At 52.8% G+C, this 26,569-nt stretch overlaps 9 protein-coding genes across 9 annotated transcripts; 7 read left to right on the forward strand and 2 right to left on the reverse strand.

Moving 5' to 3' along the window:
* Nucleotides 1-197: 197 nt before the first annotated feature.
* On the reverse strand, nt 198-533 carry J4E88_010293 (uncharacterized protein; the record flags this gene model as incomplete). Its single annotated transcript, XM_049403887.1, has 2 exons — nt 198-401; nt 465-533. The coding sequence occupies 2 exons, from the start codon at nt 531-533 to the stop codon at nt 198-200; spliced, it is 273 nt and encodes a 90-aa protein (XP_049250404.1).
* Nucleotides 534-689: 156 nt separating this feature from the next.
* J4E88_010294 (uncharacterized protein) lies at nt 690-2,597 on the forward strand (the record flags this gene model as incomplete). Its single annotated transcript, XM_049403888.1, has 2 exons — nt 690-719; nt 1,176-2,597. 2 exons carry the CDS (start codon nt 690-692, stop codon nt 2,595-2,597), a joined length of 1,452 nt encoding a protein of 483 aa, XP_049250405.1.
* A 4,086-nt stretch (nt 2,598-6,683) lies between these two features.
* J4E88_010295 (uncharacterized protein) lies at nt 6,684-10,106 on the forward strand (the record flags this gene model as incomplete). The annotated part of the gene is made up of 2 exons (XM_049403889.1): nt 6,684-8,513; nt 8,562-10,106. The coding sequence occupies 2 exons, from the start codon at nt 6,684-6,686 to the stop codon at nt 10,104-10,106; spliced, it is 3,375 nt and encodes a 1,124-aa protein (XP_049250406.1).
* Nucleotides 10,107-11,612: 1,506 nt separating this feature from the next.
* On the reverse strand, nt 11,613-14,159 carry NPR3 (Nitrogen permease regulator 3; the record flags this gene model as incomplete). Its single annotated transcript, XM_049403890.1, has 1 exon — nt 11,613-14,159. The coding sequence occupies one exon, from the start codon at nt 14,157-14,159 to the stop codon at nt 11,613-11,615; it is 2,547 nt and encodes an 848-aa protein (XP_049250407.1).
* A 529-nt stretch (nt 14,160-14,688) lies between these two features.
* J4E88_010297 (uncharacterized protein) lies at nt 14,689-15,327 on the forward strand (the record flags this gene model as incomplete). The annotated part of the gene is made up of 1 exon (XM_049403891.1): nt 14,689-15,327. One exon carries the CDS (start codon nt 14,689-14,691, stop codon nt 15,325-15,327), a length of 639 nt encoding a protein of 212 aa, XP_049250408.1.
* A 338-nt stretch (nt 15,328-15,665) lies between these two features.
* Nucleotides 15,666-16,122, forward strand: J4E88_010298 (uncharacterized protein; the record flags this gene model as incomplete). The annotated part of the gene is made up of 2 exons (XM_049403892.1): nt 15,666-16,023; nt 16,100-16,122. 2 exons carry the CDS (start codon nt 15,666-15,668, stop codon nt 16,120-16,122), a joined length of 381 nt encoding a protein of 126 aa, XP_049250409.1.
* A 1,467-nt stretch (nt 16,123-17,589) lies between these two features.
* J4E88_010299 (uncharacterized protein) lies at nt 17,590-18,354 on the forward strand (the record flags this gene model as incomplete). The annotated part of the gene is made up of 1 exon (XM_049403893.1): nt 17,590-18,354. One exon carries the CDS (start codon nt 17,590-17,592, stop codon nt 18,352-18,354), a length of 765 nt encoding a protein of 254 aa, XP_049250410.1.
* A 960-nt stretch (nt 18,355-19,314) lies between these two features.
* J4E88_010300 (uncharacterized protein) lies at nt 19,315-22,532 on the forward strand (the record flags this gene model as incomplete). Its single annotated transcript, XM_049403894.1, has 2 exons — nt 19,315-19,339; nt 19,438-22,532. The coding sequence occupies 2 exons, from the start codon at nt 19,315-19,317 to the stop codon at nt 22,530-22,532; spliced, it is 3,120 nt and encodes a 1,039-aa protein (XP_049250411.1).
* A 562-nt stretch (nt 22,533-23,094) lies between these two features.
* J4E88_010301 (uncharacterized protein) lies at nt 23,095-24,875 on the forward strand (the record flags this gene model as incomplete). The annotated part of the gene is made up of 2 exons (XM_049403895.1): nt 23,095-23,565; nt 23,631-24,875. The coding sequence occupies 2 exons, from the start codon at nt 23,095-23,097 to the stop codon at nt 24,873-24,875; spliced, it is 1,716 nt and encodes a 571-aa protein (XP_049250412.1).
* Between the last annotated feature and the right edge of the window lie 1,694 nt (nt 24,876-26,569).

A 26,569-nucleotide genomic window follows, 5' to 3' on the forward strand; every position in this document is an offset into this window, starting at 1 on the left:
GCGAGAAGCTCAAGCTCGAGGTTCACACGGACCACCGAAGCTCAGGGTCGGCCCTTCACGATACCGCAAGCAATGACGTACGAACCCATGTTTGGTATTCACGTTGCACAAGAGTAACGTAATGTGCATGTCAATATAGCAGCCTTGTTGCCGCGTATCTCGTTATATTATTTCATTCCAACAACTGCAGTAGCTGTCTAATCCTTCTTGCTCTCAGCACCCTCCTTCTGCATGCCCTCGCAGCCAACTAGGTTTCCTGCCTTCTCCTCGATGCCGCCCATTCCTTGTTGGCTGGGGTCGCGGTTCGCTGATGCTGCCTTCATGGCGTCTACGGCCTGCTCCTTGTCTTGCGCACCCGATGCCTTCCATGGCTCACTGCCGGTGACGTTTCCGATGGTCTCCTGGGAAGAAGTTAGTGCCTCGCTCTGTATAAGGAAGGGTTGGAAAGGCGAGTTGTCACGTACCTCAGCGGCGCCCTTGACGTATTGGGCGTGAGAAGAGACGAGACCGGGGTTGTTTGGTGCAGCAGACATGTTGGTGTATATGGTGAATTCGTAAGAAGAAGGATTCAGAGCTACGGATGGAATAGTTTGAAGAGATGTAGATGGTTGGTTGTCTTGCACGACTCGCGCTGGAAGTTTGGCCACTATATCGAGTGACGGTTACATTGACGTCATCGAGCACATCACATGGCGACGCGCTCCAGCTCGCGCGTCAGCGTAAGCATTAGACGCTTCTGCGGCAGTCCTAGTTTCAGTCGCGTCCAGATTGTAAAGTCTGTCCACTCGAAAGGAATAGCCATTGACCATATGACGTTGATGCAATCCATGGACGCTGAGGCCGCGTTCCCTAGTACGTGTGTGCTTGTTGGAGGCTTTGCGGTGTTATACAAAGTGGCGAATATAATGCCTGAGGCATCAAGATCATGAGCGGTTTCAACGAAGCTTAGTTCTTCGAAGGCTTGAACTTCGCAAGCCTTTGCAGCTTGAGCACCTTCTGATTCAGGCAAGTGCAGATGTACCTCGGCAACTATCTCCACGCCAAAAGATACTTACAAATCAACGGCATTGCGTGCTCTTGCATAGGCGACTTGGACATTTCTTCTAGCACCTTTCCCCGACTGATTTATAATTTCCTATCGTCTTTATACAAGAACAGTCGATCCAAATCCTCAGACTCGACATCGCAACATGGCACCCCAAGACTACAACCAAGGCGTCCCTGGCCTCCCATACTTCACCCCACAACATTTAACCTCCCCAGGAACGCCCGCCCCAAACACCAAACAAAATGGCACAACACCAACCCTCTTCACGCCCCTCACCATCCGCGGCACCACCCTCCGCAACCGCATTCTTGTAGCGCCCATGTGCCAGTACAGCACCGCATCCTCAGGCCCCACCATCGGCGCCTTGACAGACTACCACATCGCAACGCTCGGCCACTACGCCCTCAAAGGCGCAGGTCTAGTCTTCATAGAAGCCACCGGCGTCCAAGCCAACGGCCGCATCTCACCAAACTGTCCCGGCATATGGAGTGATTCCCAGATCCCCGCTCTGCGAAGAGTCTCAGACTTCATCAAGAGCCAGGGAGCGCAGAGTGGACTCCAACTCGCACACGCAGGCAGAAAAGCAAGTACATGCGCGCCCTGGATCGCCGGCGAACAGAAGACACAAGGCGGAAAGCGTAAAGTCAGCGTAAAAGCCGACGTAGACGCAGATGGCTGGCCAACAAACGTCGTCGGCCCCATGGGCGGCCAAGAATGGGCATGGGACGAGAAAGCCGCAGATAACGAGAGCAGCGGATACTGGGCCCCTCGCGCTCTCAGCGAAAAGGAGATCAAAGAGTTAATCCAAGACTGGGCCGACGCAGCGCAAAGAGCAGTAAAAGCCGGTATCGACGTGATCGAAATCCACGGCGCGCACGGCTACCTGATCCACCAATTCCTCTCACCCGTTACAAACCAACGCACAGATGCCTACGGCGGGTCCTTCGAAAACCGAACTCGCCTCCTTGTTGAAATCACCAAGGCCATTCGTGCCGTCATCCCCGATACCATGCCCCTGTACCTCCGCATCAGCTCCACAGACTGGATGGAAGAAACCGATCTCGGCAAGGCCCGCGGGACCTGGGACGTCGAAAGCTCGATCCGCCTCGCAAAACTCCTCCCCGGTCTAGGCATCGACCTCCTCGACGTAAGCAGCGGAGGAAACCACCCCGAACAACGAATCAACATGTTCGACTCCAAAGACTACCAGATCAAAATCGCCGCGCAAATCCGGAGTGCGCTCAAGAAAGAGAATCTCAGTCTTTTCATCGGCGCTGTGGGCCTTATTACTGAGGCGGAGCAGGCGAGGGATATTGTTGAAGAGGGGGGTGCAGCGTCGACGATTGCGAGGATTGGGGATGAGGAGGTGGTGAAGGAGGCGGAGGCTGCGGTTAGGGTTACGGAGGGGAAGGAGCCGTTGGCGGATGTTGTGCTGGTTGCGAGACAGTTTATGAGGGAGCCTGAGTGGGTGTTGAGGGTGGCGTGGCAGTTGGGGTTGGATGTTGCGTGGCCGAATCAGTTTTTGAGGGTTAGGTTTCCGAAGTTGTAGGGTGTGTAGTGGGTGAGAATGAGAATAGAGCGCGTCTTTGATCGTGCATGTGTAATTCCTTTCGCCATCATTTGATGGGAGGTTTCGGCCATCGTGTCATGTCTTTCGTATTGCGACTACGTCTTTGACTTAGACTGGGGCCTGGTCTTGATCCGGGCTAATTAGTGAGATGATACTTTGGTATACGGTATGATCGCGATAGCTTTACTGTTGTTCGCTGAGTGAGCTTTTTGTAGAACTCGTCGAGAGTATCGAGGCGATGTGATCAAATCCAGGATATTGTACGGTAAGACGCGTTGGTAAAGGAGATGGGTTGCGAAAGACTCTTCTAATACTACACGTATTTATCTGCACTGGCCGCACTTTAATTACATAGGCATCGTTGTGAGTATTTGGCAAGTGTACCTCACGAAGTTCACAATTACACGGCTCTCGCGGCGCGCATCCCTGCAGGTTGGTAGGCTTAATCTTTGAGTGTCAGCGCTAGCCATGCCGTTGTGCATAATGTACAGCCACCACCAATTCGGAAGTGAGGGGCTGCGACTGACTTCCAGTTTACCTCGATCATCCTGGGCATCCCGAGACTCTGCCACTGACACCGTCTACTCTGATAGATATTGTTGCCATTATGAGCACTTCCATCGATACACTTATTCCTCCTCTTGCGATAGTTGGCAGATCACGGTCTCCACAAGAAGAAGTACCCGCGAAGCTACCTCCAACTTTGCTTTGCGAGCCTTGTAAAGCTTTTCTTCGAGGAGACAGAACACCCTATACCAATGTGAGACGGTTCGCATCCCCTCGAGGTTTCGTTCACCATGTTGATGCAGAATCTTTTCAACAAGCTTTGGACCTTCCATGTGGCATTTGCGTTCGACTCCAGCAAGCTTTCAATGAATATGGTAGTATCTCGTCTTCACCAAAGCAGATAGTGACAAAACTAACCCCATGGTAGCCGGAGGCCTTGATATTCCGTTTCGCGCACAAGCAACGTGTTACAACTGCGTAACTAAGCGAACTACAGGAGGTCCAACATTCGTGTTTCAAAGCTCTCAGTCTCATTATGCATACCCCGATCTGGAACCGTATGAGTGTAAGAGAGGCAATTCGTCATTCGCATTACCACAACTAATTTGGAAGCAAAGCGAGACCTGACTTGCATTACCAACACATCACCGGGAACACGGGAGATGCTAAAGCCCTGTCGTTCCTTCGAGGACAACTGCATGGATGTCGAGAGTTCCATTCGAAGTGCTCACATCTCGCTCCTCACACTCATTTCGTGCCTACAAGAGTTATCCACGTCGGGTCCTGTGAGGAGGACACTGTCCGCCTATGTGAAAGAGTCAAATCCACGACCAACGAAGCCTACACAGTACTTTCCCACTGCTGGGGGAAGAACCCCCACCACGTCATGCTGACACAAGCCACCGTCGACATGCTCAGAAACGGCATTCCCAGTTCTTGTCTACCCAAGACTTTCCAGGACGCTGTTGCCGTTACGCGGAGGTTCAAGAAACAGTACATATGGATTGACTCCCTGTGATGACCCACAGTCCCATCAGCTTCTGCAGCCGCTAACTATATGCAGATGTATTTTTCAGGATGATCTCGACGACTGGGCTACAGAGGCAAAATGCATGCGCGAAATCTACAGTAAAGCTGCGTTTTGCATTGCAGCAACCTCTGCCCAGTCTGGAGATACTGGCCTCTTCTTTGATCGCAATGTACAGCAGCTTACACCAGTCACAGTCGAGATTACGCAGCCAAATACTGAGGACTCATATGGCCGGCCGACTCCAGGTACATACCTGTTCGGCTTTCATTCGCTCAACCTATCGTCCCTTGTCAACTCTTCACCCTTGAATGGCAGGGCCTGGGTCGCTCAAGAACGTTTTCTTTCTCCACGCATCTTGCACTTTACGCGAGAAGTGCTCGCTTGGGAATGTCATGAGTCGTACACTCATGAGAATTACGCCGTTACAAGCGTCGACGCCGGCTCGATCGATCCACTCTTGGATCCTAGTTCTCTCAAAAGGGTGCTCAATAGTCTTCGATGGCAAGGACCCGATATTGATACAATCTTGAGATCTGAGTTGTTCAATGGCACTAGATTCGGGCGCCAGCCCAGCGACGGCCCAAATCTGCTCGCCGAAAACACGATATATCAAGCGTGGGGTCAGTTTCTGCATGATTACAGTGGGGACAACTTGACCAAAGAGTCGGACATCTTCGTAGCGCTCAACGGTGTAGCAGACGAAGTCGGAGGTGTCATGAACGATCGCTTGGTGGCTGGCCTGTGGGAAGGACGTTTTATCGAGGACTTGTGTTGGCGACCGACCACAAGGTGTAGGAGACCTACAATGTGGCGAGCACCCAGTTGGAGCTGGGCAAGCGTAAAAGGACCAATCTATTCTGCTGCGAAGAAGCGCCAATTGCATTGGATGCGTGAAGAAGATAGGCTACCACACAACATGGCAGGCGTTGTGGAACTGAAAATTACAACAAAGCCTTCCGGAGAGGTTGAGCAAGCTTCAGTGCTTTTGGCATGCAGACTGATGCAAGCCAGCATTTGTGTTGCGCCAAACTCTTCATCTGGTATTGCCTTTTGTACCTTAGGCATTCGGACAGAGCCGTACGCCCAAGGCCCCATCGCTCGGCCCGACGGAGCATTCGTGATTGGACTTGACGATCCTGACGCATTTCAACAACACCACGATCATAAAGTGGTTGATGTGCTAGTGTTTGTCCTCTTGCAGCGCGGTCCTTACGCCGACCCTCCGAGGGAACTAGAGGGTCTTTGCATCGTGGAGTCTACCAGGCAACCAGGCAGTTTTGAGAGAATCGGATACTTTGAGATTCACACGGAAACTGCGATCCTGGTACGTAGTGCATATGATTACACTAGCGAACGACAAATCTGGCTTGTGTGATATACCTGTAAAGTTCGCCGTCGGATCTGCCAGCACTACCCAGCGAGTTCAGATCGGATGCGGTATCGGATCCAGTACGCACGTCGCCACGACAATGAGGGGATTCATAAGATCTGCATTCGTTGTGGAGGTCTTTGTCGTACGTTCTTATGCGAGGTCCACGTAAAGCGGTTGTCTAAGAAGACCAGGGATTCTGCGGAGGTGTAAACCTGTAGTAGAAGCCCACGCATGAGGACCGCCGTGCCGGTACTGTGTATGCAATTGACTGATATTGGCGCGGGGTTGTTGAGGGACGTGGATATGACCAGGAAGGAGCCTTCGGGACGGTCTTTCCTTGCCGGCGACGGGCCATAACGATGGCCGCTTACACTGGAAGGCGCGGAACCGCAATCTCTTATCGTGTCAGTAAGCATGACCAGTACTCATCCAACTCTTGTGCGCAAACTCGAAGAGAATTCTGGATGAACTCCATCCTGACTCGCATGGATGGATTTTGACAATTCGCATGACGAAAGCGGATCCACCTGCAGGACTGCGCGGTGCGCTCCGCGATGCATGAACGTGTGGGATTCGTCGCGGATTGGTCGAGGTGCATTAGCGAGGGCAGCGACAACGGCGACAGTTGCAACGGCGATGATCACATGTCGGAGGCGGTTGACGCCATATCGCGTCGTTGAGAACTGAAATCAAGCGACGGGTGAATTGGAGATGATGCAGGTTGCAGATGCGGGGAGGACGGATGCTGGATTGGGAATTGGGCAGCATGGAAGGGGAAAGGGCGAGTGGCTAGCGGCCGGTGACGTCCACCGAGCTCAGGTCTCGATTCACTTGGTGGTGAAGGAAATTTTAGCAGAAGCGCGCCCCATGCTTCCGACAAGCCGCGCAATCCCTGCACCCGACGGCCTTTCACCATCATGTCTGATCTCCGGCGACGACGCCAATTTCACTCAAAGGCGCACCTTTGTCGCGTCACGTCGACACTGTCTGAGGCATTGTCGAACCCGCCTCCAGCGCCGCCTAGCTCCCGGTAGCAGCCCTCCACTTCCAAGTTTGGATCCCGCCTGGACTTCTCCACTTAAACTTCCGCGGGTCTGGCGATGCGTCGCTGAGTTTTGAACGTTAGACGATACATAGATATTCCTAATCAGGCGCCATGCCGTCCCGTCTGTTCTCGCGCGACTCGCCGCAAGCAGAGCAGCAGCTTCCCTTCACCAGCGACGCTGTCAACGAAGCCGACTTCGCCCACGATGCCTCGCATGCCGAGCAGGGCAGCCAGTCCCTCCCACGCCGGATAAGAGGGAATTCAATTGCCGGAGGCCCTCTCTCTGGCTCCTACACGCGCAATCCCATCCGATCTTTCGCGCATCAAACCTCCCACGGGTTTGCCGGTACCTACCCCAAGCCTCATCTATGGGCAGCCACTGACTGCCGCATAGATACCCCTCAATACTCGTCCCAAGGCGTGCGAGAGAGAAGCTCCCAATTGGCTTCGTATGCCCTCGAAGCCGAAGACTACCAGGACCGACCCCAGCGACACAGCTTCGCCGACCCCGACACGTTCTCCGGGAGACATGCGGGCATCCTCTCCGATAACGACGAGGGGCGCGCCTCGATAGACACGGGTCGCTGGACCGACACCATCGAGGAGGACAGCGAGGCCGAGACGCCCGATACCGTTATCGGGCCACAACAGGCTGATAAGGGCTTCTTCAGCCCCAAGCTGCCGGGAGCGACGTCACAGAACGCGAAGAAGACACCAGGCAGCTCACACGTGCCGGGTGTAGTTGTCGAGGATACCGAGCGCACGCCTCTGCTGCCCCAGACCAGACTATCCCGCCCGGACCCGCAACAAAAGCAGAAGCCCTCCGAAAGCCATTCGTGGACACCGCACTCCAAGTCGCGCCTGCCTCAACGCATCAAACAAACCTTCGCTGCTGGACGGGGACATCTGCTGGACGTGAGCGCGTCTCTAACAAACCCCAAGAACTATACCAAGGATGCTCTCATCTCGAGCGCTCTCAGCAGTGTTCAGATCACGTCGGCCGTATTCCTCGGTCTGCTTCTCAACCTCCTGGATGCGCTGTCCTATGGCTACATTCTGTTTCCGCTCGGTGCGCCCATCTTTAGCAACACCGGCCCGGACGGTATCTCCATCTTCTTCGTGAGCTGCATTGTTTCCCAACTCTGCTATTCCCTGGGTCTTTCCGTGTTCAAAGGAGGTGTTGGATCTGAGATGATCGAGGTAGTGCCCTTCTTCCACAAAATGGCCTACTCCATCATGAACCAGATGGAAGGCAAGCCACCGGAGGCCATCATAGCCACAACCATCGTTTCTTACTGTCTGAGCTCCATCCTGACCGGTCTCATCTTTCTTGCCCTGGGAGCCTTCAAGCTGGGCAACCTCGTCAGCTTCTTCCCAAGACACATCCTGATCGGCTGCATCGGAGGTGTTGGTTTCTTCCTGGTTGTCACTGGAATCGAGGTATCAGCCCGCCTCGAGGGTAACCTCAACTACGATCTCGCTACCCTGCAGAAGTTATTCTCCGGCGACACCTGGTACTTGTGGACACTACCGCTTGCCCTTGCAATCACCATCATGGTCCTCCGGCGTCTGTCCAAGAGCCCCTTCGTTCTCCCCGCTTTCTTCATTACCGTATTTGCTGTCTTTTACATCATCGTCAAGGGCATCATGCACAAGGACCTTGAGCCTGTACGCAACGCAGGTTGGATCTTCGAGACGCCAGAAGCCGGTGTCAAGTTTTACAGATTCTACTCTTACTTCAAATTTGGCAGTATAGATGGAGCGGCGCTTGTCAGCACTATCCCCACCATGTTCGCCCTTTCATTCTTCGGCATTATTCACGTTCCCATCAATGTCCCCGCCCTTGGTGCCGCGGTGCGGGAGGACAATCTCGATGTCAACCGAGAGCTGATTGCTCACGGCATCTCGAACACCCTCTCTGGTTGCTTGGGCAGTATTCAGGTAGGACAATCCTCACAACTATTCCCGATCAAACACTAACAGTCCTAGAACTACCTCGTCTACGCCAACAGCGTAATGTTCGTCGACAACGGCGGTAACAGCCGAACTGCAGGTATCATGCTCGCATTTGCAACAACCGCCGTCTGGGTTGCGGGCCCAGCCATGGTCGGCTACATTCCAATCTGCCTCGTCGGCGCACTCATCTTCCTCCTGGGTATAGATCTCATGAAGGAAGCTCTCTGGGATACCTTTGGCAAATGTCACAAGCTCGAATACCTGACCATCCTGGCCATTGTCCTCATTATGGGCGTACACGACTTCGTTGTTGGCATCTTCGTCGGTATCGTCCTTGCGTGCGTCAGCTACGTAGTGCAAAGCTCCCGTCATTCCGCCATCCGAGGGACATACAGCGGTATGATCGCAGAGTCCACTGTTCGCCGCCCACGATCCGATTCTCGTTATCTCAACAAGGTACGAGGTCAGATCCGCGCCATCAAGCTCGGCGGCTTCTTGTTCTTCGGAACTATCGTTTCCGTTGAAGAATACATGCGGTCTTTGATCGACGACGACCATTTTGAGAAGAACCCCATCAGCTTCATCATCGTCGACTTTACGCATGTCTTGGACGTTGACTTTTCTAGTTCCGAGGGTTTCCAGCGCATCAACCGTATCCTGAACACCAAGAACGTCAAGATGATCATTTCCGGAGTCTCCTTCGCTGATCCAGTCGGTCGAGCCCTTCAGAACGTCGGTCTTCTGGACGAAGACGGCGACGAAGAGTGCCCTCCACCACAAGTCTTCGAAGACCTGAACACAGCGCTTGAGTCTTGCGAGAACGAGTTGCTAGAAGTCTTCCACAAGCACTGGAACCGCCATGCGACAAAGCCACAAACCACACCGCCGATGAGCATCTCCGGATCCAAGGGCACCTCACCCAACGAACCAATCGCTACCGGCGGCACACCCACATCCTTCGGCGCCAGCTCCCTCAACCCCGTCTTCTCCTCGCCCCGCCGCGGTGCCAGACTCATCGCAGCCCGATCCACCATGCGCGAAAGCGGCGAAGACTCTCTTTCCATCCCCGACACCACCTCGCTCAGCACCACCCAGACCACCCAAGTCGCCCCTTCGCGCTGGCGCAACTTCGCCCAACCCCTCAAAATCATCCTCCAAACCTTCGAAGACGTCTCCACCAAAAACGAAGACTTCTGGCAAGCCGTCGCACCCTACTTCGAGCGCAAAGAATACCCCGCCGGCACCGTCCTCTACTCCCGCGGCGACGACCCAGACGGTTTCTACATCCTAGAAAAGGGGCGTCTGCGCACGGAATACGAACTCGACCAGGGTAGTTTCTTCGAAGTTATCTTGCCCGGTACGACGTGTGGTGAGCTGCCGTTCTTCTCCGAGACGGATCGTACGGGCACGGTAGCGGCGGAGAACGACTCTGTTGCTTGGCTGCTTACGCGCGAGAAGTATAATGAGTTGGAGAGGAAGGACCAAGAGGTTGCTACCGAGTTGCTGAAGGTGGGACTGAAGTTGACCAAGGAGAGGATGGATGCTATCACGAGTTATGTGCTTGTTACTGCGTCGTAGATGATTGTTGTTTGATGGGATGTAGACGCGAGTTTTGTACATGGGTATCTTTGCATAGCGGTGGTTGTTTGTGAACGTAATGTCATCTTGATGGTACGTCTAGCTCTTTGTTGTGCTGACTGTACTGTTACAATGCGACAATTGATCGTGAGTACTGATTAATTCCGCTAGAAGAATGACTGAACGCTGTGAACTATCCCCACTTCTCCCGCACGACAGCACGACAGCACGGCATCCGCTGTCCAACATCTCCCAAGCCCAAGCGCATATCTCCTTCTCCATAACCCCCATACACCTAACCGGGCCCAAAGCCCCCCCTAACCCCAGTTCTACACCATAGTCTTCTTCCCCCCATGCCGCCCATCCCAATTCTCAATATCCCCCATACTTGCCCTCGCAATCAGGACGCAGACACCTGCCCCCCTCTAAAGTCATAAGCGGATGCGTGCCGTGGTAGTCAAGCCTACAATATCTCGTTAACTTCTAAATCCAACAATCAAAACCCAAAGAACAAAACCTATTTCGGCTTGGATGATAGGGAATAATAGGAAAGGACTTACGTAGTAGCAATAACACTCGGACAATTCGTAATCAATCTCCCGTCCCAGTACTCGGAACAGCCGCCGTAGCCGTAGTGGTCCTTGTCATGCTGGTGGTGGTTGTTCTTGTGCTTGCGGGGCTCAAGCTCGGATGCTATGGTGATGAGCGTCGTGTGGGTTGCGGTGGTGGTGGTGGTAGCAGGAGGAGCGGCGACGACGGAGGCAGAGGCAGCGGTCATGCGCGGCATCGCCGTAAAGTCAGGCGTTGACGGCGCCGCAGGCGTCGGCATCGAAATGGGGCCGGCGAAGGCAACGGAGGCCAGGGCCAAGGGGAGGGTGATGAAGAGGCCACGCATTTTGGTGGTGGTTTGGTTTGATTCGTGTTATGAGTGGTGCGGGAAGCTGTTGTGGAGTAGACTTTGCTTTCGTAGATGGTAAGATAGTAAGAGAGAAGATAGAGGATGGATGTGTTATATATGAAGTATTCGCATAGCAGCAGAAACTTCCACAAAAAGTCAAGCCATGGTTAAGCTTTGCGTGGTGTTGCTTCCAAAGAGAAGTACTTGAGGCTCGACCATGGGATTTTGCGCAGTACCCATAGTACCGGTGGATATGAATCTTGGAACTATGGTTCAAGCGAGCATGATGTTGCGCGAAAGAGCCAGAGGGTTCGCATTATGCAAGCAACAAAGTAGAGAGGCGTGCAGCCTACATCGAGTTGAAATCATGCAAAGTAGATACGCCAACGTCAACGTAGGCTCCAGGGCGTCCACTCTTTTCTTTGAACCGAGGTGGCCTGCAGCCTACATCAAGCGGAAAAGACGCAAAGTAGCGAGCCCCACGTCAACGTATGCTCTTGGGGCGTTGGCTTTTGTCCTTGAAATGAGGTGGGTTGAGAGAACTATGGTTCAGAACCAACCATCACACGGGTATCGAATCAAGCATCACCGCCACATCATCCACCAACTCACCAATGCCGCGCAATAACCAGCCAGCCTCTCTCCTTGACCGCGTTGAACAGCACCGCGACCCGCTTCCGCTTGATGCCCTCTCTAGCCGACACATCCTCGATCGCATGCTTACCATCTAGATGCCTGAGCAGCATGGGCCAGCTCTCCCGCAGCTCTTTACCAGTTATGCCACCCAGCGCGCCATCTGCGTGTTTCGGCGGACTGGGATTCGTCGAGATGATCGCCGTGTCTTCGAACGTTTGGGCGATCTTATCGAGCCATCGCGCTTCTATCGACGACGCTTTCTGTGGCGAGAAAATGGTGGTGGGTGCGAAGGACGAGGGGTCTGGTGGGGCCAGCTTCTCTACCGGAGATGTGGGCGAGACTATCGAGTTGCGCGATGGAGATGGGGAGGTCGGCTTCAGATGTAGAGGCGACGGGCGATGGGGCTTAACATCCCGAAGCCCAAGATGAGATGGCGACTCTGCTCTCTGTGATGGCGTAAGCGCAATGGTCGTGCGTTGACTGCTCGTACTCCCGGCGTCCGAACTCGTGCGCGCAGAAACGCTCCGCGACATGGCGGTCGATCCGAGTCGTGGGCTCAGTATCGTGCTGCTCTCCATCTCCTCATCCGCATCCCGGCGCGTGCGGCGCAAAGGCGATGAAGTCCTCGCGGAGTTTAGCGAAAGCAAACTGCTTCGCTTGTCGGAGAGCAGACTATCCGCCACGGAATCGTTGTCGCTCATCAACTCTCTGCGCGCTTCCTCAGCTTTCTTGATGCGCTCTTCGCGCTCCATCTCCGCTGCGACTTGCGCTTTGATCTCAGGCGTTACGCGCACCCAAGCGAATGTGCGCAACTGCGTGACCCAGCCGCCACGCATGAGCCACGCTAGAATCTCCATGTACGCTTCGCGATGTTCGGCTGTAGGTATGAAGTTCCTGTACGGCCGTGGTGTACCGGAGAGCATGCTCAGTACTTTGGGCAGCGTAGGTAACGTAGGGAAGCGCTGCGCATATACTGAGATCGCAGCTGGGAGAACAGTCATGTCGGCGTTTGGACTGACGATGTATGTGTCGCGTGGCGATAGCGGAGCGACGAGACGTGCCCGCCGCCAGTAGACAAGATGGCTTGCTATGTACTCCATATCGTGCGCGGATATGTTGTGCTTCTTGGAGATCTTCAGCAGAGACTTGGTGGGTATGATGTTGCGAATATAGAATGCGATGGCTGCGGCGTTGCCACCGGTATCACCGCCCAGGTCTTTGATCAGCACTTCGGCATCCTCCAGAAGCAACAAGGCGGCATGTTGTGTCATCGGCGCATCATCGTCTTCAAGTATGACGTTCGAGGTCGTGAGCCATAGACCTGGCATCTGGGGTTCGATGGCGGTGGGGAGGTAGGGAGTGGAATCGGCCTGTGGGATCTGGAAGGAAGTGTTGAACGTCGCATCGAAGTGGATGTGGGCTATCTTGTCGTGCGATATCGCGTCGAACATGATAGCGATAGACTTAGCGAGGGGTGACGTGCTGACAATCTTACGCCATGTCGCCGTGAGCGACTCGGTCGTCTCCTTGGCGCGCTGCTTGATGTCGATGATGCGCTTGGATTCCTTCCACACGTACTGGAACCGCGCCTCCTCGTACTTGAGTGCTTTGGCATACTTGCGCGTGACGTTTTCGTACATCTCTTTCACGCGTTGCTGGTATTCCAGCGCAGGCGGGTTCAGCACGAAGACGACGTTGAACATGGTCATGTCTGGGTTGTTGATGTCAAGACTCGTCGAGTTGCTGCGTGCATCTGATCCAGCCTCCGACGGCCCGCTCGACATGGAGTCGTGGCCGTAGCCTGGCTCGAATCCTGGGACCGGTTCGTTCGACGGTTCGGGGGAGTTCGCGTCGTCGCCGTCGCTTGCGCTCGTGAGATTCCTGACCAGATCGCCATCCTCAAGCTTCTGCTGGTCAGAGCGCTTCTTCTTCTTCCGCTTCGCCTTCTTCCAGAGTCCGTCGTCTCGTACAAACATGGGCGCGCCTAGAAATACGATGCTCTCAACGCCAAGCTCGAAGCGCCTCTTGTTGTATTCTTTGCTCGGGCTCAGCATCTTCTCGAGCGCATCCATCTTAAAGCCTAGCACGGTATCCCAGTCGTGATCTCCACCCTTGCCTCGATGTCCATTACCGTCCTGATCATTATCGTCGTCGGCATCCTCCTCGTCGATGGTCTCCTGCTTGCCCCATAGGCCCGATCCCAGCTTGGACTTGTCGCTCACGCGGCCCGTCAGGGTCCTCCCCGATGCGCGACCGCCGCTAGTGCGACTGCCTATCTCGATATCATTGTCGTCATCTGAGTCGGTGCTGCTGTCCCATTCGCTATCGGAGCTGCGCGAGTCGACGCTGGCCGTCGACGTGTCGTGCCTGAACCAAGCCGGGTCTTTCGCGGCAGCGAGTGCGGCTGCTGAAGGTGACAGCGGTGGGTAGTGGAAGACGAGTCGGGGGCCGAGCGACCGCGACTTGGTGACAAGGAGGATGGCGTGGAGGTTGGAAGCAGGTGGCAGCGGGACAGCCATTGGAGAGTGGAGGAAGGGCAGGTGCAGCATGCGGGGAAAGAAGCTGCGGAGCACCGGGAGATCTAGCCCGAAGCAGACAGCTCTTTCACCCCATCTTCGAGGAAGGCGCACCGACAACCACCCATCAACCCAGCATTTTGCAGGCAAAGGTACGGCCCCGACAGAGTGCCGTCAATGCGCCAACGATGTCATAGTGGCGAGCGATCCCGGTAGATTGTGGACTGGAAGACGTCCTTCAGGGGACTACAGCGAGCGACAAGGAGCAAGAAAGGCATAGGTATCGGGCTTGACAATTCTGCTAATGACTATCGTCATCCCGTTCGACGAAAGAAGAGTCTAGGTTGCACTGTGCATGTTCGCGAGTTGATTCAGTATACAATGACCTCAGGTCCTACAAGGTCTTTCTAGAGCACTAAAGTAAGGTACCTAGGTAGTCAATGCTTCCACGCACGTAACAAGTTCCCCCAGCTAACGCACATCGCCTATTACAATCTTATTGCATAGCGACGAGTCACTAGAATATCGAGAAATGTCTACAATACGGATCTCACCTCCATTTACTCCTCGCTCAAATCCAGGGAACGTACCCACCGCAGACATCACACAATACTACCTAGACGAGGACTTGACCAAACTCGCAGGCTTCATCACCAGTGTACCCCCGGATCTCTTATACAACATCATGTCCGCCGCGACTGAAGCTGACCTCAGGGCCCTCCTCGCCCTCATCAACCCATCAGATCTACGAATCGAGCCCGGCTATTTGATGACCAGAACGTGCACGCGCGTATCGAACTGGCTAAGAAACGGAAACCAAAGATGGGCGGTGAGTAAGGACGTTATTCCCTGCGCGCTTTTCCTCCTACTCAAGTTTAGGGTCTTGACGCGCGATGGGGTGTGCCACTCGCAGACGCACGAGGAGAGTCTCAGACTTGCTGCAGCCATCAAGACTGCGTATGGAAATCTTTGCGACAGCAGGGTATCGCCAAAGGCGTGGGCCGATATCATGGGTAGACAGTATGCAGATCTTCAGAGTGCTGAGATTGCGTTCTTGAAGGACCTGGGCTTTAGGACGTGGGTACATGAGGCTGACTTTAAGGAGTTTGTGGGTAGGTTCGAGATTGTGTGGGAGATGTTGCTTGAAGATCAGGATGACGTTTTGTTTTGACGGCGGCTTGAACCTACTCTCGATAGGGAAAGTGGACGTAGCGACGATCTCATTATGATTTGAATTTGATTAGGTGTCTTGCGAGCGCTCCCTCGTGCGTGCGACATTGGGACAGCACAGAGCCAAGATGTGTTGTGAGAACATTGTCACAGCCAGCAGGCTTGATACACCTTAGTTAATAGTACACATCGCCATAGTGCAGATTCACGACCCTGCTTTCACAACACGACTCGCGTATGCCGTCAAGAAATGCGTTTTGTTCTACTCTCGTTCTCTTTTCCATGTGCAGGTAGTTGACTGACAGCCTTTGCTAACAAGACACCCGCGCCTGGATCGACATGGCTCCACAAGCGTCTTCTAACACCGTCAACCACTACCTCGTTCCGCCCCAGCCTTACACATCGTCTTTCCTTGCTCGTCTCAGCACATTCATCCTACATGCCCCGTTCGACATCGTAGAGTCTACGCTCCGTCCATCATCAACGCCTAGCGGTGAAACCGAACACATCAACCCCAACAGCGACACTCTACGCCCCACGCAATTCATGACAACCGTGTGCCAAGGCCTTCTCCAATTCCTCAACATGGACTTTGACAAAGCTGATCACGCCAGTCCAGATACCATCCCTCTCGCTTTATGTCTACTACTCCGCTATCGCGTGGCGTCTTCTTCCACGTCTCAGCGTGAAGACGAGCGTAAGTACGAATATGCGGTCTCAAGTCAAGATGGAAGTGGACTCATCACTCTCCCTATAGCCTATCCCACTTCCAGATCGTGTTACCGACCAGAGATGAGTGATGCAACGCTTGTTGCGGTAGCGGTGCACACGGCGTACAAGTTCCTGGCTCACGATTGGGTGAACTTGGAACATTGGGCTGTGCCACTGCAGCTGAGTAGACGAGCGTTGCTGGGAGGTGAAAGGACGTTTTTGAGAGTGATTGAGTATGCGGTTTGGGTGAGGCAGGAGAAGTATTTGCAGATGAAAGGTAGACTCGAGGAGTTGTGGGAGGAGGTGTTTAAGAAGGCTGTTAGACCGGCGCCTCCGGATTTCGTGATGAAGAGGCTGAAGACGAAAGGATGAGGTAATGTAGTTCCACTGAATGGACTGCTAAGAACCACGAATCTAGTAAAATAGGAACGATATAGAATCAAAGAATTGCGCCAGGTATACCAAAGTCAACAAGATGCAATGCCACCACGATTGTAGTAACACGGGGGTGCATTTGAGGATGTCGCATTAACGACGCGATGGAATACGACACAAAAAGTGCCATGTTAGGCCTGCTTTTTTGCTTGATGAGCAACGTCCGCTAGGCGACTTAAAGTGCACCCCCGCAGACGTGCCTCTTCTCCTTATTTGTATGAAAGCCATCGGAGCGCTGGTTGAAGTCGCAAGTATCAAGTCTGGTGAAATCGTCGCGATCGTTCCTTCAGGAGAAGATATTGACGTGTGTAATGACTGGACACCACGAGGTCCGTGAGGCCACTTTTGACTTCAGCTACCGCAAATGCCATCAGGGACAACGCTTTGAGCGGTAGCATAGCCGGGGATGTCGTATTCCCGTATCACATCTTGCTGTACGTGAGGTGAAATACTATGGGGTAAGTGCTCAACTCTCCAGCTCCACCGCAACGACGCCTTATCGAAATATTGACAGCTGGAGTTGTCGATACGAGTAAAAACAACGGTGCAGAAGTCGCCACCTTCAGCCTCGACGCACATCATGTCGCAATCGAGAACGCCGCAAAGATTGGGTGTTGAGAGGCCGTACGGCAGTGACACCCCATGAATAGCGATAATCGATCATAAGGCATGATGTTGCAATGCGTGTCTGCGACGAGAGTGAGAAGCCAGGCGAGCAGAGTTCCCCCCTCGCCTGGATGTGCACCCGACCTGAAACACAAGCGGGGGAAACACGATGACGGCGACGATCCATGCCACGCAACTGGTTGGCTCCGGCTGACGGTGATCTGGAAAGGGTGCAGACGCCACTCGCCATGCGACATCCCCGAGTACAGACGCGAGAGTGGTAGGCGCAGAGGGATGGACGTCTCCTTAAGGCTGCGGCGGCAGTCCTGAGGTTGTCTTGCCTCACTACACTCACCTCCGTCGCTCGTTACGAACTGTATGATCATGTGGGCGTCTATTGGGACATGGCTGTTGTTCGCGCACGTCTTCGTGCTGGGTGTTGCTGCGCATCGCGACTGGTGGCTGCAGAGTCTCCCCCAGTGTTGGCGGGACTGCTTTGGGAACACAGACGATGGCTGCAGTTATAGGAAATGTAAGTTCAACACTATCATACTTCACCGTATCACTGACTGATGTGGCTCCAGGCATATGTCAAACCAGCGAAAGCAGCACCTCGTACCTCTCCAGCGCAGTCGCGTGCGCAGTATCCTCATGCAAAGCCGACAAATCAGACATCGAACTCGTCCTCGGACCGCTAGAACTCTACTGCGATGCCATCGGCTGCACGATACCTGCTGAGGTGGTGGAAGACGCCTACGCTGCTGTGTCGAGCACCGCCGCAGCCGACCCTCCGAAACCCACGCACGCAGCCCCAACAACCAAGCCTGCGCCCGCCGCACCCAAGCCCCCCACCACCACGACCCAAACCGACGACCATGACGACGCGGGCGCTGATCTGACCAGCGCAATCAGCACGACTATGACAAAGACGTCGACTGATGGCGACGGCAACACGCTGCAGATAATCGTGCCTATAGTCATGGGCCCGACGCAGATTAGTACCGGCAGCATCGTCACGTCGACTGTGGCTGGTGGCACGCCAGTGTCCACGACCTCGTCGCCTAGCCCCTCTGCCCAGCCTTCCGCTCCGGTGCCGACACCAGGCGCCTCCTTTACGCAGACATCGTCGGCATCGGGGTCGGAAGAGACAGATCCTCCGCCGGCCAACGGCAACGGTAGCCCGTTCGAGAATATGCAGGCCGGTGCTGGGAGGTGGTCGCTGTCAACATCAGGAATGGCGTTTGGGGCTTTCGCTGCGCTGCTGATGCGCATGTAGATGGTGTCCCAAAGCATGCGACATGACGAATCCGAACCATTTACTTGAGGAATGCGCCAACCACCACGATGATTAGTGTACTTGCTTTTGGGAGATTCGAGGATGAGACACAGTGAGGTTGCATTGTAGTACAACAACCTCTACCGCTCGATTTGCTGTATGATACCTAGATATGATGAATGCTCGATCACGAAACATACCACCCCAAAACCGTCCTCACGATATCAATGAAGTCCTCAACACGAGGTTGTAGTCACCCCTCGTAGACCCTGATCGTCGGAATGCCAGCGGATGACTTTGGTCCACGCGCATCATCCCACCGCTTTGTCCCCGCAAGCCAATGAAAGCGAACCCAATGCCAAGTCGGTCCTCCAGGCATTGCGTTGCATTTACACTCGCAAGCTGCACCTTCTTAAGCCCCATCAACACTTCGCATCTCGCCCAGGGCCTATTCTCGTCCCATCTCGCGTGTCCAGCGGATTTGCATGTGCTTCAGCTTCTAGCTCGGCCGACGCAATTCATCCGTCCTCCGACGTGAAAACCTCCGACGGGCGACTTACCTAAAACAGGGCCAACGAATCAGCGTGCTCGCATTCCGCAACGACGACCGAGGCATCTTGCTCTCCAAGCAACAAAGTGGTCCCAACGCGTCCAGGAGGTAGCATTCGGAGCGCGCGAACGAGTCCAGTTTGTTTCAGTGCGTCATTATGCAAACGACGTGGCATGACTGAATTTCTTTCTGATACCTTATAGATAGAGCGGGCTGTCCGGCCACGACGAACGGTCAACACATCGACTTCAACAACCAACGAGCGTTTACTTTGAGTTCTTGGACTTTTACCTTCTACCTTTTACTATTTATCCCTCGACATGGCGGAGCTTGAACCTATCCCCGGCCCTCCTGGCCTGCCCATCGTTGGCAACATCACAGACATCGATGCCACAAACCCCATACAGTCTATGTGTAATCTGACACTGAAATACGGTTAGTGGTTCTCTTTTTGCATACCCACCTTGCTATCCGCTTCCTGCACAGGACTGAGTTTGGCTGCGAATCTGCGAGCCGAGAACTAATGAGTGCAGGCCCGATATGGAAGTTCTACCTTGGCGGCGAGCGTGTCGTTATCGCAAACCAAGCTCACATGGACGAGATCTGTAACGAGGAGCGGTTCTCAAAAATCATAGCGGCATCACTAGAACAGGTCCGCAACGGTGTTCACGATGGTTTGTTCACATCCTACGGACCACAAGAAGAGAACTGGGGTATCGCGCATCGCGTTCTGCTTCCTCAACTCGGCCCGCTCGCCATTCGCAACATGTTCAACGAGATGCACGACATTGCCTCGCAACTCGTCATGAAGTGGGCAAGACACGGCCCTGAGCACACCATACATGTTACGGATGACTTCACCCGGCTGACTCTCGACACCATCGCCCTTTGCGCCATGGACTACCGTTTCAACTCCTACTACTACCAAAAGATGCATCCCTTCGTCGATGCCATGGCCGACTTCCTCAAGACCAGCGGAGACCGCGCAAGGCGAGACCCCATCTCGCAGATGTTCTACGGTGCCGAGTCGCAAAAGTACTGGAAAGACATCGAACTGCTCCGCAAGACCAGTCTGGACGTCATCAAGACGAGGAGAGAGAATCCGACTGATAAGAAAGACTTACTGAACGGCATGTTGAACGGTGTCGACTCCAAGACTGGCAAGAAGATGACGGACGAGAACGTCATTGACAACATGATCACCTTCTTGATTGCTGGGCATGAGACAACATCGGGCTTGCTGTCGTTCACCTTCTACTACCTTCTCAAGAACCCCCAGGCGTATGAGAAGGCGCAACAGGAAGTCGATGATGTGATTGGAAAGGGCCCTATCACTGTTGACCACTTGACGAAGCTTCCCTACTTGAACGCTGTGCTCCGCGAGGCTCTTCGTCTCCAACCCACTGCGCCTTCGGTCGGAATGACTGCCAAAGAAGACACTACGATTGGAGGAAAGTATGCAGTCAAAGCAGGCGTTCCTCTCGTTGCATTGTTTCCGATGGTGCACCGCGATCCGGTCGCATACGGTGAGGATGCCGAGGAATTCCGACCTGAGCGAATGCTTGATGCTGAGTTTGAGCGACGCAACAGAGAGTTCCCCAACTGCTGGAAGCCCTTTGGCAACGGCATGCGAGCCTGCATTGGAAGGCCATTCGCCTGGCAAGAGGCCCTTTTGGTGCTTGCAATTCTTCTCCAGAACTTCAACTTCACCATGGAAGACGCGTCGTACCAACTCCAGATCAAGCAGACGCTCACGATCAAGCCCAAAGACTTCTACATGCGCGCGCATCTCCGCAACGGAATCTCCGCGACATCGCTCGAGCGCTCGCTGGCATCGGCTACGCTCAACGACCCACCTCCAGTGAATGGCGCACCCGCTGTCAGGAAAGAGAAGACCACCAAGGGCAAGCCTATGGCTATTTACTACGGCTCCAACACCGGAACATGCGAAGCGCTTGCTAACCGCCTTGCTGGCGACGCCGCAAACCATGGCTTCAATGCGGAAGTCGTGGACACTCTAGATGCTGTACGCGAGAGCATACCCACCGACAAGCCTATTGTCATCATCACCGCATCCTACGAGGGCGCGCCTACCGATAACGCCGCACACTTTGTCAACTGGATCGGTACCCTGAAGGGCAAGGAGCTGGAGAACGTCTCGTATGCCGTCTTCGGATGCGGTCACAAGGACTGGGCGAAGACATTCCACAAGATCCCCAAGTACCTGGACGCTACGCTCGAAGAAAGAGGCGCGACTAAGATGGTTTCGATGGGTAGCACCGACGCTTCATCAGGAGACATCTTCACCGACTTTGAGACCTGGGAGGACCAAGTATTGTGGCCCGCAATGCGCGAGAAGTACGGATCATCAGAGGCCGATGGCGAAGGCTCGTTGGAGACAACACTAGACGTCGAAGTCACCGCCCCCAGATCATCTACGCTACGTCAAGATGTTCGTGAGGCTCGTGTGGAGGAGATCGAGGTCCTCTCCGGCGGAGACGCCGGGCAGAAGAGACACATCGAGATCAGCCTGCCCTCGGACATGACATACTCAGCCGGCGACTACTTGGCTCTTCTGCCTTTGAACCCTAAGGAGAACATACAGCGCGCGATGCGACACTTCGGATTAAGCTGGGACTCGATGCTCACCATCTCCTCAGCAGGCCCCACCACGCTTCCCACAGATACACCCGTCAGTGCCATCGATGTCCTTGGTGCGTACGTAGAGCTGGCTCAACCTGCCAGCAAGCGTAATGTGCTTGCGCTTGTTGAAACCACACGCGACGAGGCCGAGAAGAAGGAGCTGGCGCGTCTCGCGGATGAAGACTTCAGCTCCGAGATCACCGCCAAACGTGTGTCGGTCCTGGATCTCCTCGAGCGCTTCCCCTCGACCAAGCTGCCACTCGGCGTCTTCCTCAAGATGCAGCCACCAATGCGCGTGCGCCAGTACTCCATCTCGTCGTCGCCTCTGTGGAACCCGAACAACGTCACCCTCACATACTCCGTTGTCAAGGGTACCGCACTCAGCGGCCAAGGCCAATACGTGGGTGTGGCTACCAACTACCTCGCGAACCTTGCGCCGGGCGACAGGCTGCACGTCAGCGTGCGCCCATCGCACAAGGCCTTCCACCTGCCCAAGGACTCCAAGAGCGTCCCTGTCATCATGATGGCAGCCGGCACCGGTATCGCCCCCTTCCGCGGCTTCATCCAAGAGCGCGCCGCCCAAATCGCTGCCGGCCGCAAGCTGGCGCCGGCCATCCTCTTCTACGGCTGCCGCTCGCCGTCCACCGACCTCATGTATGCCGATCTCCTCAAGCGCTGGGAGGACATGGGCGCCGTCTCACTCCGCCTCGCCTTCTCGCGCAAGGCAGACGAGTCGCTTGGCTGCAAGTACGTCCAAGACCGTGTCTACCACGATCGCGCCGACGTCATCGAGCAGTTCGAGGCGGGCGCGAAGCTCTTTGTATGCGGCTCGCGCGGCGTGGGCGACGGCGTGCAGGAGACGCTGATTCGGATCGCGAAGGAGCGGTTGAAGGAGAAGGAGGGGCGGGAGGCGGATGACGCGAAGGCGAGGGAGTGGTTTGAGGGGCTCAGGAATGAGAGGTTCGCTACCGACGTGTTTGAGTAGGCGTAGATAGATACTATAGAAGAGCAAAAGCGTGTACACCCGAATGACGCGAACGCGTTCTGCTTGCACCGTGCCCCGCTTACCTTCCCCACCAAAGCCTGCGCCACACCTTCACTCACCTTGACGTCTTAACAACCATCTCCACGCCGACAGCTTTATCTTGGCATCATGTCACGATATCGCGCAAAGTCTCAGCATCCCACTCTTACTAGCTGAACGAAGCTTGTCGTCCGCCCAGCCAAGGCGCAGAGTTTTGCGCATCTTGCAGCATGGAGAAGCTATGAACGAATCAGCGGCGGGTGATCCCGGTCTAATCTAATCTGATCGCATCTAATCAGATGATCACCTGCCACATCGATGCAGCTGCCATGTCCGACAACACTCCGAAAGGCTTCATACCATCGCCAAGACGTACGCAATAGGTGCAATGCGCCGCTGACACGATGGCTTGCCGCGGTAGAACCGGTGGCCTCATCGCGTTGCTTGTCGCACGCAAGATGAGGGGCTTCCCTCAGTTTTCTGGCCATTCTTTCGAGCTCTCCCAACATCTCTGGAGGTAAAGATGGCGCTGTTGGACTTGCTCTTCTCGCCGAATATCGAACGACTGAATAACCTGTTCCGATGGAGACTACTGCTACTTGCGGTGATCCCGCTCGCCTTGACCTACCTCGTGCGAAAGTTCACCAAAGCAAAGCCCCTCGACCTGAAGCAGTATTCGCATTTTCCACAACCCGAGCCAGCAGATCCCGTCCGAGGACATTGGCCATGGGTTGAGAAGATTGCAGCTGAGGGCGATCCTCGACGCGCCTTCGATGAGATGCTGTACGAACAAGCTGAGAAGCTTGGATTTCCCCCGGTTTTGCTCGTCGACTTCCGCCCGATTGAGAAGTTCCCCGTGCTCTTCATCCTGGACAACGAGGTCGCGGAACAAGTCACCAAGGCGAACAAAGCGTTTCGGACTAGCATGCCAAAGCATCCTTCTATACAGCAGATAGCACCCCTGGTTGGTTCAAGGTCTTTGGTTACTACCGATGTAAGTAGTGTGTGAGCAGGTGTAGAGCTATAGGCGAAGGTGCAGGGACTGACTATGAGCTACAGGGCGAGGAATGGAACGCGCTGTACAAGCGCATACGTCCGGGCTTCCAACCTAGCCATCTCCTTGGTTTGGTCGACGTCATTCTGGACAAATCCGAGACTTTCATCGAGCTCATGGAACAGAAGGCCGCGACTGGCGAAACCTTTCGTCTCGACGGCTACACCACGAACCTTGTCTTTGACATCATTGGAATTGTAACTTTCGACATGGATCTCAATGCGCAAATCGATGGAAAGCAATCTGAAGTCCTCCTCACGTACCGCGCCCTCTCGCAAGCCTTCAACAAGCGCCCGTTTGGTGGGGTCGGATGGCGCGGCTACTTCTCTGCCAACGAGCGTGAGATCCGCGCGAAGGACAAGCATCTGGACCGCATTCTCAAAGCTAAGATCAAAGAGCAGCACAAGGCTTTGCTTTCAGGTGATGTCGACACCAAGACGAAGAACAAGAGCGTCGCAACTCTCAGCCTCCACGGCATTGACCGACTCACGCCCCAAATCCTCCAACAAACCAGCGATACGTTACGCGGCTTCCTCTTCGCCGGCCATGACACGACATCCATCCTTCTGCAATGGGCCTTCTACGAGTTGCATACACATCCCTTCGCTGCGCGAACTCTCAAGGAAGAGCTTGACAACGTCTTTGGTTCCGACACTCACCCTTCGGCCGTCGTGAAAGCGCTACGAGGCTCCGACGCTGGGGTACTCTTGAGCCGTCTGCCCTATACCGATGCGCTGATCAAGGAGACCTTACGACTCCACCCACCCGGCACGACCGCGCGCATCGCTCCACCCGCATCAAACACCATGCTCACCCTTCCCAACGGCGACACCCTCCCCATCGACGGCCTCTGCGTAACACCCCGCGCATACACCATCCAGCGCCACCCCAAGATCTTCGGCACCACCCGCAACGACTTCAAGCCCGAGCGCTGGCTCGGCGATGCCGGCAAGACCATCCCCGAAAGCAGCTTCCGGCCCTACGAGCGCGGCCCGCGTCGCTGCACGGGTTCTGAACTCGCGAACCTGGAGGCCAAGATCATCATCGCTTGCGTCGCACGTCACTTTGACTTTGTCAAGCAAGGGCTTGGGGAGCTGGATCTGGATGAGAAGGGCGAGGTGCAGGTTGAGGGAGGTGGCAAGGCGAAGACGAAGGGCGTGATGTTCTCGACGCATCAGGTTACCGCGAAGCCGGTTGATGGTATGGAGGTAAAGGTAAGAGTGAAGGAGTCGGGCGACGAGAGGAAGTAGATGCGACGCAGGCTTCGAAGGCAGAGTAGAATAGAGGTAGACAAGGAAGACACAAGACGCGGGGTTTATCTCGCCGCAACGTTGCTTTTATCACGAACTTGCTTCTACTCTAATTACTTATTGCTCTGCTTGCAGAGCTTTTTAGGTTAAACAACATGCAATAGAAGCAGACGCTTCTATTAGTAGACTAGAAGCAGGCTTCTAATTAGTTATACCTATAATTACTATAAGTAAGTTAAGCTATAGTAGTAGGTTAACGTAAGACCTTACGTTAACTTACTATACGTAAGCGTAGAGTTAAGCCTTAGTAAGAAATATAAAAACTTTAGAAAATTATTATAACTCTAAATAATAAAGTACTTATCTATAACTTTAATAGCTTTATTAAGTTTCTAGAGAAGCTCTTAGTAGAGCCTTTAAAGAAGCTTAGCTAGTAGACTAGTATTATACTTTTAAACTAAAGTAATTACTACTACTTTATAAAATAAGCTTATAATAATATAATATAATATAATTTAACTATAAAGTAACGTAACTATAGCTAGTTTAAAAAGAAGAATTATAAAAAAAGTAATAATAGAATACTTTAAAGCCTTAGAATAATAACTTCTAGATACTCTACTATAATAACTTAACTAGCTATACTTATATTCTTAATTTTAATAAGTATACTATATTTATAAAGAAAGATAATATAATTAAAGTTTTTATACTTCTATCTATAACTCTAATAGCTTTATAAAGCTTTTTAGAAAAGTTTTTAAAAAAGCTTTTAGTAAAGCTACTAAAGAAGCCTAACTAATATAAAGTAATAAGAATATATATTTTTATACTAAACTAGACTAAGCGTTAGAGCTTACTAATCTAGAATAGTAGAATCTAAAGATATTCTTATTTAGTATTCTAACTAATATAAGGTAATAAGAATATATATTCTTACACTAAACTAGACTAAGCGTTAGAGCTTACTAATCTAGAATAGTAGAATCTAAGAGTATTTTTATTTAGTATTCTTACTATAGTTAGAAATCTAAATAGAGTTTATTTAAGTTAAATAGTCTATATATAGATCTCTATATTAGACTCTATTTAAGATATATCTAAATAGAGTTATTTTTAGTAGAAAGTTCTAGATTTAGTAGACTTAGAAGTATTTACTACTAGATTTATCTACTATTATTATATATATAGATCTTATAAACCTATATATATTACTAAAAAATACCTTTTATATTATTATACTTATAGATTTATAAAACTTATTTATATAGTATAAAATATATTTCTACTTATATTTATAGATCTAGTAGACTAGTTTCTTACTCTTAATAGATATATCTATAGAAGCTATTCTTATTATAGCTTCTATAGTTACTAATTATAAATTATTTTACTTAAGAATAAAATACTTTAACTATCTAGTATCTCTATCTAGTATTACTAAGTACTATTAAGAAGTAAAAGTTTAAATCTTTATACTAATACTTGTAAAGATTATAATAACTTAGTTATTATTATCTTTTTATTATTATTAAGCTTTGTTAAGATTGCACTTATTGTAATTTCCTAACAAATTAGAAAAATTCCTAGTAAATCTAATTGCTTACGTAATTAAGATTTTAGTAGCTAGTTTTAATCTACTACACTAGGAGATTCTAAAACACCTCTATTTGTCTTAGCCTAGTTAATATTAG

Source organism: Alternaria novae-zelandiae (genome assembly GCF_023758075.1).
Source record: "Alternaria novae-zelandiae strain BMP 2774 chromosome Unknown scaffold_31, whole genome shotgun sequence".
Classification (NCBI taxonomy): domain Eukaryota; kingdom Fungi; phylum Ascomycota; class Dothideomycetes; order Pleosporales; family Pleosporaceae; genus Alternaria; species Alternaria novae-zelandiae.